At 43.2% G+C, this 18887-nt stretch overlaps 1 protein-coding gene across 1 annotated transcript in view; it reads right to left on the bottom strand.

The window, feature by feature from the left end:
• Nucleotides 1-8336: 8336 nt before the first annotated feature.
• Nucleotides 8337-18887, bottom strand: part of TRIT1 (tRNA isopentenyltransferase 1) — a 43238-nt gene continuing 32687 nt past the window's right edge. Inside the window, exons 5-11 of the mRNA XM_029228668.1 lie at nucleotides 17777-17919; nucleotides 15650-15761; nucleotides 15179-15291; nucleotides 14848-14925; nucleotides 12139-12248; nucleotides 11704-11821; nucleotides 8337-9151 (exon numbers count right to left, since the gene is read on the bottom strand). Of these exons, the coding sequence (XP_029084501.1) occupies nucleotides 8982-9151; nucleotides 11704-11821; nucleotides 12139-12248; nucleotides 14848-14925; nucleotides 15179-15291; nucleotides 15650-15761; nucleotides 17777-17919 (844 nt within the window). The 3' untranslated portion in view covers nucleotides 8337-8981. The remainder of the gene's footprint in view (nucleotides 9152-11703; nucleotides 11822-12138; nucleotides 12249-14847; nucleotides 14926-15178; nucleotides 15292-15649; nucleotides 15762-17776; nucleotides 17920-18887) is intronic.

Raw genomic sequence — 18887 nt, 5'->3', positions numbered from 1 at the left:
CTGATGCCCAGAGGCACCTGCCCTGCCCTCCAGGAGGGGCTTGGTTGTTCAACTGTCCATAGGTTCCATGAGCCAATAAATCCTTCTTTATACCTAAATTAGTTCAAATTGGATTTTAGTCCCTTAACAACTGACACCAACCCTACATTAAGTCACTTAAATAGTATCAGTCTGTTTCTTCATTTGTAGAAACTACTTCAAAGATTTTTGGCAAAGACTAATGAGATATGTAACTCTGTTAAAACCATACTGAGCTATAACTATGTAAGGAGTGACTACGACAGATGTCTGATGGTGAAGATAAATGCAAGTGCTAGCCCAGTGGTTTGGACATAGCATAAGACCACCCCTGCTGCTACAAAAGCAAGTGTCTTGGGCTTCCCTGGTGGCGCAGTGGTTGAGAGTCCGCCTGCCGATGCAGGGGACACGGGTTCGTGTCCCTGTCCGGGAAGATCCCACATGCCGCGGAGCGGCTGGGCCCGTGAGCCATGGCCGCTGGGCCTGCGCGTCTGGAGCCTGTGCTCCGCAATAGGAGAGGCCACAGCAGTGAGAGGGCCGCGTACCGCAAAAAAACAAAAAAAAAACAAGTGTCTTGCTGACCAGAAGGCAGTTACTCCACAGTGGATACCCACTGCTTGTCTGTCCAGTTACCCTCCCTCCCAGCAACCCACACACCCTACCTCTGGAAATCACTCCACTTCCATTCCATCCACTTGGTTTCCATGGGAACTGCCCTATCCTTTCAAGACTCCATCCTAGTCTGGTTGATGGGCCTCAGGGTAAACGCCAGACCCAAGCTAAGCTAATGAATCCCTTTCCTGGGACTCTTTTTTTTTTTTTTAATTGTGGTAAAATACATGTAACATAAAATACCCGATCTTAGCCATTTTTAAGTGAACAGTTCAGTGGTGTTAAGCACTTCATATTGTTCTGCAACCAATCTCCAGAGCTTTTCCATCTTGCAAAACTGAAACTCTATACCCATTAAACAACTCCCCACTTCCTTGCTCCAGGCCCTGGCAACCTCCATTCCACATTCTGTCTCTATGAATTTGACTACTTTAGATACTTCATATAAGTGGAAACATACAGTATTTGTTGTTGTTTTTATTTTTTAAAACATTTATTTATTTTTGGCTGCACTGGGTCTTTGTTGCTGCGCGCGGGCTTTCTCTAGTTGCGGGGGCAACTCTTCGTTGCAGTGTGCGGGCTTCTCATCGCGGTGGCTTCTCTTGTTGTGGCTCACGGGCTCTAGAATGCAGGTTCAGTAGTTGTGGCACACGGGCTTAGTTGCTCCGCGGCATGTGGGATCTTCCTGGACCAGGGCTCAAACTCGTCCCCTGCATTGGCAGGCGGATTCTTAACCACTGCACCACCAGGGAAGCCCCAGTATTTGCTCTTTTTTTGGACTGGTTTATTTCATCTAACATAATATCCTCAAGGTCTATCCATGTTGCAGCATGTGTCACAATTTCCTTCTTAAGACTGAATAACGTTCCACTGTATGTATCTACCACATTTTGTTTATCCATTCACCTGTCGATGGACACGGGGAGGTTATTTCAAACTTCTGGACTACTGTGAATAATGCTATGAACGTGGGTGTACAAAAATCTCTTCAAGACCCTGCTTTCAGTTCTTTTGGGTATATATCCAGAAATGGAATTACTGGATCCTATGGCAATTCTATTTTTCAGTTTTTTAGGAACCACCAGACTGTTATCCATAGCAGCTGTACCATTTTACATTCCCACTAACACAAGGGTTCCAATCTCTCCATATCCTCATCAACACTTGGGTTTTTTTGTTTTTTGTTTTTAAATAGAATCCGTCCTAATGGGTGTGAGATATCCCGGCACTTTTGAACTTAAAACCAGAGAAAGCATCAGCACAATCTCTCTCAGATGTAAAAGCTGGAAGAGGTAAAGCTTAGGTGCTGTGGGCAGTCCTGTCTCCCACCAAAGAGAAAGCCTGTTTGCAGTGACAGAAACAAGAGAGGGAGACTCCACAGCACCAGGGTAGGTGGTACTGGCTGTACCTGGGGCCTTGATCCTTTCCTGTGCTTGAATCTCATGAGGCACCTCAATAACCCTATCATAAGATCACCTTTTTGCTTAAGGTCATTTGAACCTGGCTTGTTTCATTTGTAACCGTAAGTCTTACCTAAAAGAAACACCTTAGTAGGAGGGTTACTTCTTCAGGAATCTTTTCTTGCTTTTTCTTGTCTTGATTCCTTCTTATACATAGATGGGATATAAATAATTTGTACATCTGAAAACCCCTAAAGGAACGCCTTTAGAGAAGTACAGCTTAATGGTTACAGCACAGGTTTTAAGGCAGCCCAAACTGGCTTCATATCCCCCCTCAAGGAATGTTTAGGGACTTCCCTGGTGGTCCAGTGGGTAAGACTCTGTGCTCCCAATGCAGGGGGCCCGGGTTCGATCCCTGGTCAGGGAACTAGATCCTGCATGCATGCCCCAACTAAGATCCCGTGTGCCGCAACTGAGACCCAGCATAGCCTAAACAGATAAACACATAAATAAATAAACAAATATTGAAAAAAAAAAAGGAAGAAAGAAATGTTTACCGAGTGCCTTTCAAGCAGCAGGCCCCTTGTAGGTGCCAGGGATAAAGCAGTTAACAGTGGACAAAAATTCCTGTCCTCACAGGACTTTCCCTCTAGTCCTCAGCAAATATTTGCATGTCTACTCTGTGCCAACCATCATTAAGCTCTCTGTATATATATGCCTGTTTATAAAATGGGAATAATAAATTTCCTTGTCCATTTAAAGAAATCATTATAAGGTATGCATGTACTTAACACAAAATGCCTGATACACAGCAAAACACCCAATGAAGAGTAGCCATATTTACATTTAGACATGGAGTCATGTCCTGTCTAAACCAGCCTTAGTATCTATTGGGTACCCACTGTGTGCCTCACATTTGCCTTAAGATAGGACTCACGTCATGGCAGGACTTACTCTCCAACGAGAGCATGAGATAGTTACAGGTGATATGTGCTGTAGCAGAGTAATGAGGAGGGAAAAGAATATGGTGGCTAAGAACACAGACTTTGGAGCCACCCACCTGGTTTCAAATCTCAGCGTGCCCTCCAGAAAATCACTTAACTCTTCTACTCCGTTTCTTCAACTGAAAAACAGAGCTAATAACAACAATGATGATGTAAGGACTAAATGAATTATATGTAAACTACTTAGAACATGCCTGGCATGTAGTACCATATGCTACTATTATGTAGTAAACTGCTATGGGAACACGTAGGAAGGAAAAACTAAACCTCCCTAAGGAGCCAAGGAAGCTTTGTCTAAGGAGAGGACATCAGATGTGGGCCTTGAAGGATATGCAGGAGTTCACTAAGTGAAGAGTAGGGGAAAGGGCATTTCAGGTGAATGAGACTGTTTGAGCAAATGAGCTAACTCATGAAGAAATCATATGCATTAAAAAACAACAACAGGGCTTCCCTGGTGGCGCAGTGGCTGAGAGTCCGCCTGCCGATGCAGGGGACACGGGTTCGTGCCCCGGTCTGGGAAGATCCCACATGCCGCGGAGCGGCTAGGCCCGTGAGCCATGGCCGCTGAGCCTGCGCGTCTGGAGCCTGTGCTCCGCAACGGGAGAGGCCACAACAGTGAGAGGCCCGCGTACCGCAAAAAAAAAAAAAAAAAACAGTAACGACTAACAGCTGAAGCCTGGTTGGATGACAGATAAAGCCTGAGGCCCAATTTTTAGCCAGTAGCCCCGTGGACCACCAAACCAGTCAGTTTTGAGTCAGAGCTTGCCCTGATAACTTCTGGGAACTGACACCATACTATAAACCAACACTTTAGTAGCATTAACAATTTTTTTCCCCAAATAAATCCAATTTATACCAACCACTTACTAGGCACTGCAGTGCCAAACACTATGCTGCTTTCAGAAGGACCTCATTTAATCCTTACAATGTCCCCTGGAATGGAGGTAATAACTCCATTTTATATACGAGGAAATTCAGGCTGCTTGAACAACCTTCCCAGGGCCGCACAGACCGCATATTAGACAGGAAAGCCTTCAGCTGCAGGTACAAATAGCAGTTTCTTTTTTTTTCCCCCACATCAAAAGAAGTCTGGAGGTAGACGGTTACAGTCCTTAGTTCAGGTATTCTGCAATACCACCAAAATACCTTCCATCTTTCCTTTCCACCATCTTTAGAGCATTAGCCATTGGCCCCAAGGCTCACTCAGTCTCATGTTCACTGTAACGATTTTTAATTCTCATCTTAAAATCTCAGCAGCCAAGATTTTGTCAAGCTTTACTTTTTGAAATATTTCAGGTCAGCTCATACAACTCACTAATTTCACAGATGGGGAAGTAGAGAGATTTGCCCCTAGCGAGCTAGCAGAGCTAATTAGTTAAACCAGTGTTCTTTCCATGAGACTAATTTAGTGGAGACTCCAAGTTGCCCACCAAAATCTGTTCTCCCATTCTTTCTTGGCTTGACTACATTTCTCAGCCGCCTTTGCAGGTTAGGCGTGGCCACGTAACTGAGTTCTTGCCAAACTTAAGTGAGCAGAAGTATGTGTGCCACTGCAGGGTCCAGGCCTTAAGGCATCTGGCGTGCCTGCTCCACGCTTTGCCTCCTTCCCACTGGCTGGAACCAGAGATGAGCCAACTTTAACCAGGCAGGTGTTGACAATGCCCCCCAGAGGGTGGAGAGGCAACATGATACAGGGAATCTGTGTCCCTGAATGACCGCTTAGAGTGGAGCTGCCCCACTGACCTGGACCGCTCACTTCGGAAATGTTAACTCCCCTCAGAGTTGTTATGTGAGGAGGAAACAAACTTCTTTGTTCTTTAAGCCACTGTATTGTTGAGTCTCTTTGTTACAGCAGCTTAGCCTTTTACCCTAACTAATACAACCAGGCAGCGTCCTTTGTACGTATTCAAAATAGCTTTACCAATGACCCGTTAGCCATCTTTTCAGAAAACAGCCCTAACCACCCAAGTAGGTGATAATCAAATAATGAAATTCCTTCCTGTGGCTACTATCCCAAGATTTCTTCATCTTAGTTAAAAGCTATTTAACAATTAAAGCAGATTATTTATGCAGAAATCCACTTAACTGTGAGGCTTTCACGCAACTAATTCAACAAATATTTGACTTTCTAGACGCTGGGGATATACAGGCAGGTTACTGCATTCATGAAAGCTTACTTTCTAGTGTTTTTTCTCTGTGTGTTTTTATTGTTGTTTTTTTAATGTTGTGCTGAGTGTTTTAAGCAGAAAAATCTTCTTTGTAGGATGTGGGATTGAGGCTAAGAACACAAATAATTGCTGAGAATTACAAAGGCTCAAACCATGTACCTAGACTATAGATGAAATGTTCTTTTGCTGAGCCCTAAAAAACAAGCAAAGTATTTTAAAGACTAAGAATCCACCTCTCTTTCTGGAGTCAAAGTATTTCCTACCTACTTAAAACAGCATTGTCTGAACTACAAGAAGTGTCTAAAGTCTAGTCAAGATTTCTGCTTTATCTGTCAATTATCTCTCAATAAAACTGACGGGAAAAGGTTTTTACTGACAGAGGTAGATGGACCTAATAGCTTGCTGAGTGCTGGAATTAACCGCCAAAGCCATTTAGATAGCACCGCCATGGACTGGAGACTCTGGGTACCTGCGCTGAAAGGCTCTGCTTGTCTAGGGATTATCTGAGGCAAGATGGTACAAAATGGCATTCCTTATCCTCACTCCAGGCTGAACAAAATGCCCAAAGCTGGCCCCTTCCTGCTCTCAAATGAGATTTGGTATGAGATTGGGCAGTTGAGTGAGAGAGGAGACCTCAGGCTTGTTCTGGCTTTGTCACAACTTGCTCTGTGGCTGTGGAACATCCATGTTTTGGGCCTCAGTTTCCCCATCCATACAAGAAGGTGCTAAGGAGCCTTTCATCTCTACATATAGGAAGATCATTAGACAGAGCTACTCCCTTCCCTACGTACAACAGCAAAGTCATTCAGAGGGCAGCAGGCAGACAGGGGACATCCACCTCAAGGCAGTGCCTCAGGCCAGGGCACCAAGGAGATTCCTAGTGAGGGTTCTGCCTTCCTCAGGCCCTCTGCTGCTGGTAAAGGAATTCCATCCTGCTGAGTCTAAGAACAGGGGTAGCAGGCACAACCACAGTGCCTTAAACTTAGTTAAATATTGGGCACTTTGATTCTTCTTTTTCAAGAAATCCCTGATTTCCAACTGCCAGAGAGATAGCAGTGAGTCAGTTCAACGAGAAGTTACTGCTCCAGGTATTTCAGATGGACGGATTAAAGGTTTTTAAGGAAGGATTATTAAAACTAGTTTTTCCTGCTTCTCCACTGAAACTTTTTTTTAAGCTTTAAAACATATTTAGCAACTTGTGTGAAGAGCATTTCAGAGACTAATGTTCCTCCTTAAAACCAGCCACCTTAACACAGGGCTCAACAGCTTGAACTCTTAATTCTGTGGCCTCGCCTCAATCCCGGCTTTGCCACTTACTAGTTGGGTGCCTTTGCTGAGCCCGTTTCCCCATTGGTAAACATGTATAGAAACAGCGTCTCTTTCCCAGGGCTGTATGAGAAGCTAATGTATATAAACTGCTTGGTCCCCCTTGGCTCACAATAAGTATTCACCTCCACTTCCAGTGGGAAGATACCGCTTCCCACCCCATTAGCTCCTGAAGCGGTTAATAAACTGATTGGGAAAATTACACATTTAATCTAAAGAATAAGATGACGTGGATTCAATGACAATTTCTTCTCTGACCAAAGAATACATTTATTCTTGAGATTCAAATCAGTTAACGTGGGTAAGTCTCAATAAAACTCAAGGGGGCCAGGATATCCCACAGACTGGGGGAGGAGAAGCCACTGAAGTCAAGTTGAGAAGCCCAGCTTTCCAGACCACGGGGTACCACGTGCAGTCTTGGCTTCAGACTCCTGCCCCAGCATCCTGCTGTGTCACACCACGCACCTCGACACACACCTCCCCACCCCCACACACACTCCCACACACCAAGCACGGGCAGGACTGTGGATTACCTGCACTCACCGCGAGTGTCCTTTCTTTATAGCCCTTACTACAGCTGTAATTATTTGATCAATGTGGACTTTTTTGATCACTGGATTCCCAGAGTCCAGCACAGCACCTGGCACATAGTAAGTTCTAAAATATCTGCTGGCTGAATGAAAGGGCTGGCCATAGCTTAAGATTTCCTCAGAGGCTGGTTTTGGCCTAACCCTGGCATCTGAATCAAGTTCAGTATGCTTATGGCCTGTGCTCAACTGGGGGACCCTCGGGAGGGTGGTAAAGAACAGAAACGGGAGACCTACCAGAGGAGGCAGGGGAAACCCATGCACACCCAGGTACTGCCAACAGGTAAGGTAACGGATAAAGACAGTATGTGCTCTTTGTTATCTTTTGGGTAAGGGGAAGAAATAAGAATATATATTTGTATTTGTTCATATTTATTGATACTTAAAAAAACACTTGAGAGGTATGTAAAAAAACTAGTAAGTGGTTATCTATGGGAGGAGAAGGGGATGGAGGTAGGAGCGAGATTTCTCAATGAATGTCTTTGTCTTTTTATATGATTTTGATTTTTGAAAATTGAACTATGTAAAAAAATCTAGTGAAAAAATAAAACTTTTGCATAGCTAGCTCACATACATTCACAAAGAACTGCTTTTTCAGGTCCCGCAGAAATGCGCCTTCTTCCACGATCCCTCCCCTCTTCCCTCCAAAGTGAAATTCTATACAGCTCTTACGGTCTTTGATAGTCTCTTACCTAAATTTGTTGTCTGTGTATATATAAGATATTTACAAGCTCCCTGAAAGCAAGAACCACATTTCATTGTATCTCTGTATCCCTCTAGCCTACTCTAGGGCCTCTCATATAGTAGATTCAGAACAAATAAAATACTGCTTGAGTGAGGAGTTACTGCTTAATGGGTGCAGAGTTTCTGTCTGGGGTGATGAAAAAGTTTTGGTTGCACAACATAAACGCTGCTGAACTGCAAACTTAAAAATGTTTAATCTTATGTTATATTCATATATATGTATACTCACGTTGCTGGTAGCTCAGGTCACTCCAATAAGAGAGCTTCAACTGGAGATAACAAATCTCCAATAAAAAAAAAGATCCTCTCCAGATGTTTTCCAGGAATATAGTAAGTGCTCAATAAACATGTGCTAAATAAACAAACAGATAGCATATTAAGAACATCGACTTTGAGAAAAAGCTCTCATGTTGAAAACAAAGCATACTGTATATAAGTTAGACATGAACATAAACATCTTTTTAAGGACTAGAGAGGTTCTTGCAAACTTTTTCTTTATTTAACTTTCAATAAAAATATAGTCTCCTAACTCAATAGAAAGATAGCAGTGATTATCACACAGGAGGAGCTCAACAAATGTCGGTCTTCAGTTTTCAAGTTCCATGTCACAACCACCTCAGTCTGATTCTCTCCGTCTCCATGGAATTCCAAAAACTGGTTTGGTTCACTTAATTATCTCACTGGGGCTGATCCTTTACTGCCATTCACCCAAATCCAGAACTCTTGAATTGTGGCTCACAATGACTCAATCATCTATACAAGTGTCTGGAAATTAGATATTTCCAGCCAGAGTCAAGGACATAAAACTTTTTTTTAAGGGATACAGTAAATCCCAGTCACCAAAAAGATCAAATGTAAAAAAGTGCAATCTGTGCCTCTTTCAAAAATAGAAACTTTAAGGTTAAAAGAAAAAAAAAAGCCCTTCCCAAACTCATTACCAGACCAGACATATCAGCCACACAGGAGCTAACAAGGCCTGCTGTTTCCATGACAGAGAACATGAGAGGTTAAAACCACACCACTAAAAAAAAAAAAAAGAAAAGAAAGAAATAAATAAAACCACACCACTGAATGAAAGAACTGGACCCCCCCCACGTTTGCAAAGGCCACTGGACAAGTCCCTTAAACGCCGGATTTCAGCTCTTCATCATTCTGCCCTAGGGATCCCTTTTCTTTAAGCTCTTTATCATGGTCTGGGGAAATACTCTGACTTTCTATGGTAGTGATGGCATCTGAGTCCAACCTTCTTCTTTTCTTCAGTTGGTGCAAGTGGGACTTGGATTTCATGTGTGCTAAGGCAAAACAAACAAAAAAATTAGGATTTTCTACAACTAATCTTGGAAGCATACAAAATTAACTATACAATCCTTTTCTTTAACAATAACAGGATCAACACATGTACTGGTACAGCTGCTTAGCATTTTTAAGAGAAGAATAAGTCATATGGCCAGCTAGCTAGCAAACTAGCTACCACATATCACGTATAACTGCTGGGGGCTTTATATCACTAAATCCACACAACAATCTTGCGGGACAGTATTATTCAGCTCATTTTATACAGGAGGAGACTGATTTCAGAAGTCTTACATTGTGTCCTAGGTCACACAGCAGGTAAGCTCTTCGGATTACCTATAGCTCAAAAAGCGAGTCAATTTTCCAGAATAGGGCTCCAGACTCAATTTTCCCATATAGGGCTGCCTGTTACAGATACATTTCAACTCACACATCTCAAAAGTTCCAAATCCAGGGCTTCCCTGGTGGCCCGGTGGTTAAGAATCCGCCTGCCAGTGCAGGGGACATGGGTTCGAGCCCTGGTCCGGGAAGATCCCACAGGCCGCGGAGCAACTAAGCCCATGCGCCACAACTGCTGAGCCTGTATGCCACAACTACTGAAGCCCGTGCGCCTAGAGCCCGTACTCCACAACAAGAGAGGCAATGAGAAGCCTGCACACCGCAACGAAGAGCAGCCCCCGCTCGCCGCAACTAGAGAAAAGCCTGCACGCAGCAACGAAGACCCAACGCAGCCATAAATACATAAATAAATAAGTTACAAATCCAAATTCTTATCTGTATTGCAGGACAGGTGGTTCAGGCCTACAATACCCAGAGCCGCCCTTCCCTCTTCTTAACCAGCTCGCTCAGGTTGCCCCTCCTGATGTGACATCCCTATGCCTGGGTCAGATAAGCCATCTGAATGACTAACCCAGATACTCGCATTCTCCAGCACACAATGCACCAGAGAGATCACAGCAAGTATTCTTTTCGAATGATCCCTTTCAAGGATCCACAGAAGCAGTAAAGCTGAAAAGCTACTATTGGCTGATATCAATTTCTGACCTCTCACCCCAAAGACAGTTCTCAGCTTCTGACTAACTCACACAAGCTCCTTTTTACCATCCTGTTCTTTTTCAAGGAAATCTTATCTGGAAACACCTATAAAGATAGACAACGAGATTAAGTTCTTTTATACTTACTTAAAACATCATTTTTAGGGATTTGGAAGCAAAAGTAGGTAAGGAAGAGGTTAGAAGTCAAGGAAAAGTTTACTTGAGGAAAAAAGTCAGCTTTGTCTCCAGCTAGAGCCTACGGCAAAAAGTGGCCTTCTGGACTGACTCTCCATGGCAGCAGGAGATGGGAGAGCAAGGACTTGACAGATGGCACTATAGAAGGGCTTACACAAGCTACGCTCACAAAGGCTCACAAATGTTGCTTCTCTGTGGCAATCCCTGAAGGACATTCGACAAATCAAACCACTAAGTTTCCTTTAGAAAAAACAATCAGACACTCTCTTTCTCTTCCCCTTTCATCATTATGAACCAACGATAATTGAGGCTTCTTCTGCTGCTTGGGCAATCACAGCCATCCCCAGTCTCTGACAATGCAGTTCATTTTGCCAGCGTTAACAGTTAATAGAACTAATCGTTCTATTGGTTGGTATGGGGGAAAAATCCACTTCTATGAGAATGCCATGCAAAGCAGTACTCTGAACGGGATTCCAGCCGCTGGGTAAAATACAAGCCCTGCTTGTGCCTAAAAGGAGTGAGCCTTCAACAAGTTTCTAAATACAATGTAAATTCAAGGCTTAGAGGCTAAGGCCCTTTTGAGCTTTGCTGGATTACTGCAGAAATCCGACAGGGGAGTGCAATGTGACTCTATGGCAAAGACAGATCCAGGCTCTGAAACAGGGAACTAGAACCTCGGTGCAGGGCCGTTCCTGGGTTGGTCAGGAGCGCCTTATGAAGAAGACAGTACATACCCTTTGACCACCATCTTTCGGCGTGCCTAACCGTCTTGCTTTCACACAGTTTCCCTTAACACTTTCCATCACAGTTTTTGCAACCAACACCATTTCAACGTATTACCTTAAAAGTTACTGGAGAGACACCACTTTTGAAGAATGTACTCAGGAGGAGTAACTGCACTTCCTGTTCCCTCCCAGCTGTTTCTGCTCCTTTGGCCTCTTGGGTGAGTTGCCTGGCTTCCCTTACAATCCTACCTCACCCCCACTGAGGTCTAAACATGAGACCAAGAAACTACTCAGGCAGGATCATGAAAGTCAAAGGAGCTCTGGCAAGTTAACTGCAGACCTCTCAGTAAAATATCTACTCTAGCTGAAGCTAGAGGGCATATGATCTTCCTTTGAAATTGAGAATACAGAGATAACTCTCCCGTTTGAGAAGGCCTCTCCATGAAATTTGAACAAAGGCTGTTAGAGGAATCTGGTCATTTTTTTTTTTTTTTTTTACAAACAAGCAGACTCCAGCATTCAACCTACCAAAGACCTTAAATTTTTCATGAAGTCAGTGTGACCCACCCTTACAGATTTCTCTATCCTAGACTCTACCTGCCCATTCACGGTCCCCAATGATGATTCGATCACAGAGGTCACACATGTGATAACTTCTCTTGTTCTCAGTTTCACTGCTTGGCATCTTTACTGGAGTAGCTGCAGGCTTGTGGCCCTGAAAAAAAAAAAGGCAGGGATGGGGGAGAAGCATTTGATTCAAAGAGATTTGGATATTATACTCTGATATTAAGAGGAGTGAGATTTTCCCAAGATTCCTTTTTCTCATCCCAGAGAGCAGGTGGGCTGTGAAGAGATTTTAACAACAACCTTTCTGAAAGTGAAAGTAGAAATGCAGCCTCCAGGGATTTAAAAGCAGCCTTCTGCTCTATTCCACGGAAAAGAATGCTTGGTTCCCAGAATAGCAACAAAGGTGTCAGCAAAGGAAAGCTTTGTGAGAGCCAGACAATAGACAGTACCATGATTAATAGTCACCTGGATGAAACTTCGCACAATTTCAAGAGCAGGTTCAAGAACAGACTCTTCCCACTTCGAGACGTCAGACACTTCTAAGCCATATACTGGGGGAACACTGGGACCAGGTCCTAATGACGAAAAAGAAAAGCTGTGAGAGGTCAGCCTCCAAGACCCAATCTATTCTGCTCCTAGGACTCCAAAATCCTCAAGGGAAACATGTGGGGTCAAAGAAATAAACATTCTGACCATGCCATTCAATCTAACCAGAAACATGAACCAAACAGCTACACACAATCCAAGAAAGACCCAGAAGGTTGACTGGTCTGCAGCCAGTAAGTCTAGCTGTATAATCCAGAGTCTCAGGTGTAGGATCTTCCAGATCAGTCAGGAAAACAATATAGAGTAACAGCTCTAGTGACCACTGTATGGGCTACAATATAAAGGTAGCACGTGACAGGAGGCAATTAGCAGCTTGAAGTGAGTGCCTGTTCTAAGGTCCACATCATCTTACAGTGATGTCACTCTGTGGCAAAAGAGTTCACAGCTTTCTTTAGTCTCAGGCTTGTATACATCCCTTCAGCAGTCTAGCATTCACGAAACTCATTAATACCATACTGATAATCATGGGCTGGCAACAGCAGAGTATCAACCAGTGAGCTGCTGAATCTGAAAATTAGAAAAAAGCCTTGGAATTGAACTAGTTGAGCCCTGTTTCTAAGAAACAGATCTAGAGGAGTATTCAAGAAATACCCTTTGGTGAATACTTCTGAAGGGAGATAAGACTGGAGGTAGCCGGAAGTATAGCTATAAGCATTTCATCCATCTGAGCCAACTACGTTTAGTCTCTGCTGGTAGCTTCCCCAGTATGTGGATACACTAAATTGCCTTCCACATCCAGGTTAAGTCAGTTGCCTAAAGGCAAAGAGCACTGCCCCATGGACAAAAACATCGAAGTCCTCAGAATGCCAACGGCTGGCAGGTGCTGGCCTTTTGATAGTGCCAACCACAAATAAGATTCTTCATAAACTGGACTGGGCTGCACCTGCCACCACACGGAAAGGTGAGACTGGGAGGGTGCAGGCAGCATCCACAGCACACCTGGCCTTGGCTAAGCTCTGCACCTGTTTCCAGGCCACTCTATATTTTCCTTTCCCCTCTAAGTCCTTTGTTGGGCTTCTGTGCCCTGTCTAAGTACCTTTCAACAAGTTCTCGGCTCCCAGCTGCTATTTCTGGCTTGGGTCCAAGGCCAAGCTGGGGTGGGGAAGTCCCTCTGGCTTCTTGCCAGAACCTCACCCCAGCAGACCAGCCCTTGGCCAATCACACACGGCTCCTGATTTACAGGGCAGCTGTGCCTTTCACCCTAGCACCAGGACTGCGCCGGCATACACATGAATGAGGAACAGGCATACGATGCACTGTGCCATCAAGCCCTCATGACTCAGAGATGGGCGAGTTATTGTGGCTTTACCACAGGAAGAAGTTCCAAATCATTATCCCAAAAACCCATCTTTTGTTACAGACTAATTGTTGGCCCTGCGGAGAAGAGAAGCTGCATTAGAAATTTGTAGTAGGGAACTTTGTTTCAGCTGACACAAAGACTTCTATCTAAAAGGACATGCAGAGAAAGCAAGGTAAGTAGAAGAAAGTGTAAAAAGCCCCTTGGCGTGAGAACTACACTGGAGAGCTCTAGCAGAGGGTGAGAACCGAGAGAGAGATCCAAGGGTCAACAACATGGCCCAAGGTGTTTCTGTTCAGAGGCACTGAGAGGAGGGCGAGACCTCAGCTGTGCGTATCTGTAACTGAAAGCAGAAATCCAATGGCAAAAGGTAAACAGGGATGATTCAAAAGCATATTAAAAAAGGGCCCAAAAGATAAAACTAGGGTTTCACTTATGCTTAATCTCCTTTAAATTAATCTCCTTTTAGCTCATAACCACACAATTTCTTACCCGAGACCCAATACTAATGCTGTCCAGCTAAAGTTATAACTAAAGGAAATAAGAAGCATGGTGTAAAGCTGAGCGTGGACTTCAGAGTCTGGCCCGCATTCAGTACTCTACTGCTTATTAGCTAGGGAAATTTTGGCAAGTTATTTAACTTCTCTAAGCCTCTGTTTACTTACCTGCAAAAAGAAAAGAATACCACCCACCTTGAAGGCTCAGTAGCATACGTATGACACCAAATTTAGTGCTAAGGATGCAGTACAGGGTCCGATGAATGAGAATTTCGTTCTCTTTTCCTTAAAAGTACTGTTCAACTGAAGTTAAAGAGTTGCAGCAGCCTGAAGCACTACGTATCTGAACACAGAAGCGATGCTGGGAGAATTGGTGAAAGTTTTGTCTTTTTATACTACTTATCTGGCCCCCAAACCATTTTAATTAGGAAAGCCTCCCTAAGGAAATCTGACTGTTCTTCAGGTACAAAATCTGAAGCTAAAAACAACCCTGAGCACCAACTCCGCTAAGAAGATATTGCTATTTTGTTCTTCCCTGTCTGCAGCCAGCACTCATGTGCTCAAGGCTTAAGGCAGATTCTTCCTGGGGAAGAACTGTTTTCTGAGGCATCACAAGAAAACACTCCTGGACAATCACTTATGCAAAACCTCCCAGGTCAGGTCCCAAATCTTAGAACAGATCCAGAAACTAAAGTTCACTTTCTGGGTGAGCTGAGAACATCTATGTTCCACTGAAAGCAGACCCAAGGCATAAGGAAAAACAAGGACACTTACTGCTCAAAAAACGGTTTTTAATCCATCGGTTTTGCTTCCGGGCATATCTCTTAGTCACTTGTTTCAGAGCCTCAATACCTGAAAGACAAGGTAGATATAAGAACCTCTATCTAACCACTTCTCACTCTGCTGAAAGGAAGGCCCATCCAGCCCAGCATTAGAGAAAACTAGCCACGTCAGCTCACTGGTGGATACTTGGTAGGTGAAAATCTCAATTCTGAGCTGAAGGCTGTTTGGGTCTCTTTTAGCCTCAGCTCCTTCTCAGGCCATAGCAGCAGGACACTCTGTCACCCAAGGATGTCCAAGGCTAGGTTAGATGGAGAATTCACACCTTTCTTTAGGAGCTGGTTTCTAGTCTCTGGTGTGCATTTTCCCTCAGTGATCAGGTACTCGTGAAATTCCTTGAAGCCAATTGATTGGAAGATACCATGTTGATAGTCCTGGCTGGGAACAGGAGAGCATCAGCAGATGAGCCATTGAATCTGAAAGCCAGCAGGGCACTGGAGATGATCTAGCTGAGCCATTTCATCTCATAGATGAGGAAACTGAGATCCTTAGCAGTTACTACCTCTCTGAAATCCTTCCTCCACCTTCCCCCACCAGCTCCCAGGTTACTTCCCTTGAAAATTAACTTCTGGGAATGTCTGAGATTAGAAAATTGCAACTGTAACAAGTACACCAAACCTCCTTCCAATGATGAAGGGTAGCAAACAATAGATCCAAAGCCAGTATTATATGTTTACGGTCTTTTGACCGTAAGCAAGGGGTGGAGAGTAGGTGAAAGTAATAGCCAAACTCTCACCTGTTTTCCACAATTTTCTTCTCATTATAGCGTCTGTGAAAATCTCTTAGTTCATCCAAGAGCCCAGCGGCGAGCATGTTATCCACCCTCTTATCCAAGCGCTCATCTAGAACTTGAATCAAATTAACCCATCAACCAGCAAGCCTGCCGAAGGTGTGTACTATACATGATGAATGCATAGGCTGCCACAAAGAAGAGAATTTGTTCAAATGGAAGAAAAGGTTCAGAGTCCAAAGGTTATACAATAATTCATAATTATATTTAGTCACACTTAAAACTCTGCAATTCCAATAAAAACAGCCAGAATGAGGCATGTCTTCTTATGTAAAGAGCACACAATTACAGCTACTAGGAACAACAAATATTTTATTCTTGTATGGAATGTATATCCATTGTGTATTTTAGAGGCAGCTGAGAGCCCCGTTTTACTCTTACTTTTTTCCATTATATGTGTTACTCTAACTTTATGCTATTTCATATTTAAGAACTCTCAGATGACACCTTAAATAGGAATGAAAAACTTTAAACCAAAGCCATCCTAAGTACATCCTGAACTACTGAGCCAGACAAAGGAGCAGAGTGAGAGGCGATAATCATTCCAATGTGGTCAAACACAGCTTTACTGTGAATCAGATGCCACTGTTCGATGCCGCACTGTAACGCGTTTTTATTTACAAAATGTTCATTATTAAAACATTACCTTTCTCTATAACCTTATAAGTTTGAGATAATATAATTTGAGATTAATTTAACAAATTTCCACCATTTCAATTACGCTCTTCTACATCTCTGCCATTGCTATTTCTTGGCTTACAATGATAATAACCTTTTCTTCTACCTTCCTAGAAAGTTTGCATTTACTGAGGACTCACCATGTGCCAGGCACATTCTGAGCACTTCGCATGTGTTATTAATTCATCTAATCCTCAACGAAGCTATGAGATATGTATTATTATTATCATCCCCATTTTATAGAAGAGAAAATTGGGACACAGAAAGGTAAACCAACTTGCCTTAAAACTCACATAGCCAGAGACGATGGAGCAGGAATTTGAATCCAGACAGTCTGGCTCAGAGACATGTTCTTAATCACTAAACTATACCGCCTGTTCCCATAACGATCTCATTTTTCTAGACCTAGCTCATAAGTTACCTTTACAAATTGGTCCCCAGAAAATGCTCATCATCCCTTCTCTGTGGCCCCACAGCACCTTCCAGCCCAGCGTTTAGCACAACAGAGTATCTACCTCGTTATTTGTTGCCCAACTAGACCGGAAGCTCCTTAAGGGCAGGTACTGTCTACATTCATCTCTGAAATCCAAGTACTATGTAGAACACTTGGCACTTCATTGAATGCTTGCTGTTATATTTGTTGCATAAAGAAGTTACTATTATCACAGGGCATTAGCAAAAAACCAAAAAAATACTATCAGTTAGCTAGCTAACCATCATTCCCACTTCTCAGGCCTACTGATTCCAAAATAGTCAGTAATCCAGGCCTTTAGCCAATCCAGAGAGTCAGACCTCCTTCCACAGGAGACTTCCTTCTCTTTCTCCTTTGGATTTTCTCTGGATGGCAGTCTCTTTCCCATCCCATCTTATCTCATCCTCAGCTTATACTAATCTTTTTTTTTTTTTTCCGGTACGCGGGCCTCTCACTGTTGTGGCCTCTCCCGTTGCGGAGCACAGGCTCCGGACGTGCAGGCTCAGCAGCCATGGCTCACGGGCTCAGCCGCTCCGCGGCACGTGGGATCTTCCCGGACCGGGGCACGAACCCGTGTCCCCTGCATCGGCAGGCGGACTCTTAACCACTGCGCTACCAGGGAAGCCCTATACCAATCTTATACTCAACTCATGCTATACTAATGCCAGGGCTACCTTTACCTGCTTTCCAGAAAGATAATGGCACTGTGTCTTACTAAGTCAATGAATAATGATCATGATAATAAAATGAATAGCTAACACCTGTTTAGTGCTTATTATGAGCCACTCATAGTTCTAAAGCATTTTTTTTCAAAACAACTTTTTATTGAAGTATAGTTGATTTACTCTAAAGATTTTATATACAGTAATGTATTACTATAAGCGCTGTCTCAGATTAACTCTAGGACACCAAAGGACTTTTACCTGTCTGTTCAGCATGAAGCCAGAGGATGCACGGGTTAGGGAACTTCAGAGGGCCTCCAAGGGGACCACCACCTTCCTCTGCATGTTGACGATGAAGAAATTCACTATGAGAGATTCCTGTTTCTTCAAATACTTGCAAGCTCCTAAGTCATTTGAAAGGGGAGGGTGGGCACACCCACAACAACCATTAGGAAATATTAATTCTCAAGTGAAACAGGGGAGAGGCTATTTATTATAGAATACCTCACTGTCATTTTCACTGCATAAGCCCCTGAACACATGAAGGTCTGGGGTTACTGCAAACCTATAGCTACTCAGAAAAGGGTTCTAAAGAAAACTTTAGGTAAAGAAAGAAATAAAACTATTCTAAACATATATAAAATTTTCTGAAATCAGTTAAACAGGTTCAGAAACAACAGGTTTCTACTACACAAAGAGAACAGGACATATTCACTTTCAGGTAAGCAGTAAAAGCTTGTCTGGGACACTTTGCTATAAGCCAACAAGTCTAGTCTCGCTGGAATGCCTTTCCCACAGTACAAAAGTATGCTGTATATCCAGCTCATCAACTTTCTTTTTAAATATGTCTAAAATTAATGAAAAATGCTTCTGACTAATTCAGTGCTCTACTAGCACAAAGATCACTGAAGAAAGAACTACACACTTATTCTTAAGCCACTATCCACTCTGTCAGCATCTATTATGTCATGCAGCACTAGGTAATTTAACTCTCAAATCTATACTCTACCACTCTGGGTGATTGCAACTTATCAGCTTGAAAGTGATCTTTCCCTTCCTGATCCAATTCTACTTCCTGAAACCCTAACACAAGAGTAGAGACCCCTCGTCTTTCCCTATCACTGGTCACTCAGAGAGGACCTAAGAGGGAAAAATGTAATAGATATCTTACTTATCTGGAGGCTAGAATACAGCCTCAAACTAAAAGAAAGATGAAAGAAGTCCTCCAATCTTCTTTTAGAGACTCTAGAGCTCTTGCTTAGAACCTACTGTTCTTACAAAAACACATTCTCAACTCATTACTAGTTTAGAAGTCGCAAAATAAGGAGAAACGATAAGAACTGATTAATAAAAGGACCAGACAGTAACAACC

Source organism: Monodon monoceros, unplaced genomic scaffold (genome assembly GCF_005190385.1).
Source record: "Monodon monoceros isolate NGI ecotype Baffin Bay Population unplaced genomic scaffold, NGI_Narwhal_1 Super_Scaffold_18, whole genome shotgun sequence".
NCBI lineage: Eukaryota > Metazoa > Chordata > Mammalia > Artiodactyla > Monodontidae > Monodon > Monodon monoceros.
Note: the sequence above shows the minus strand (reverse complement) of the source record. Positions and strands in the feature narration are given on the sequence as shown.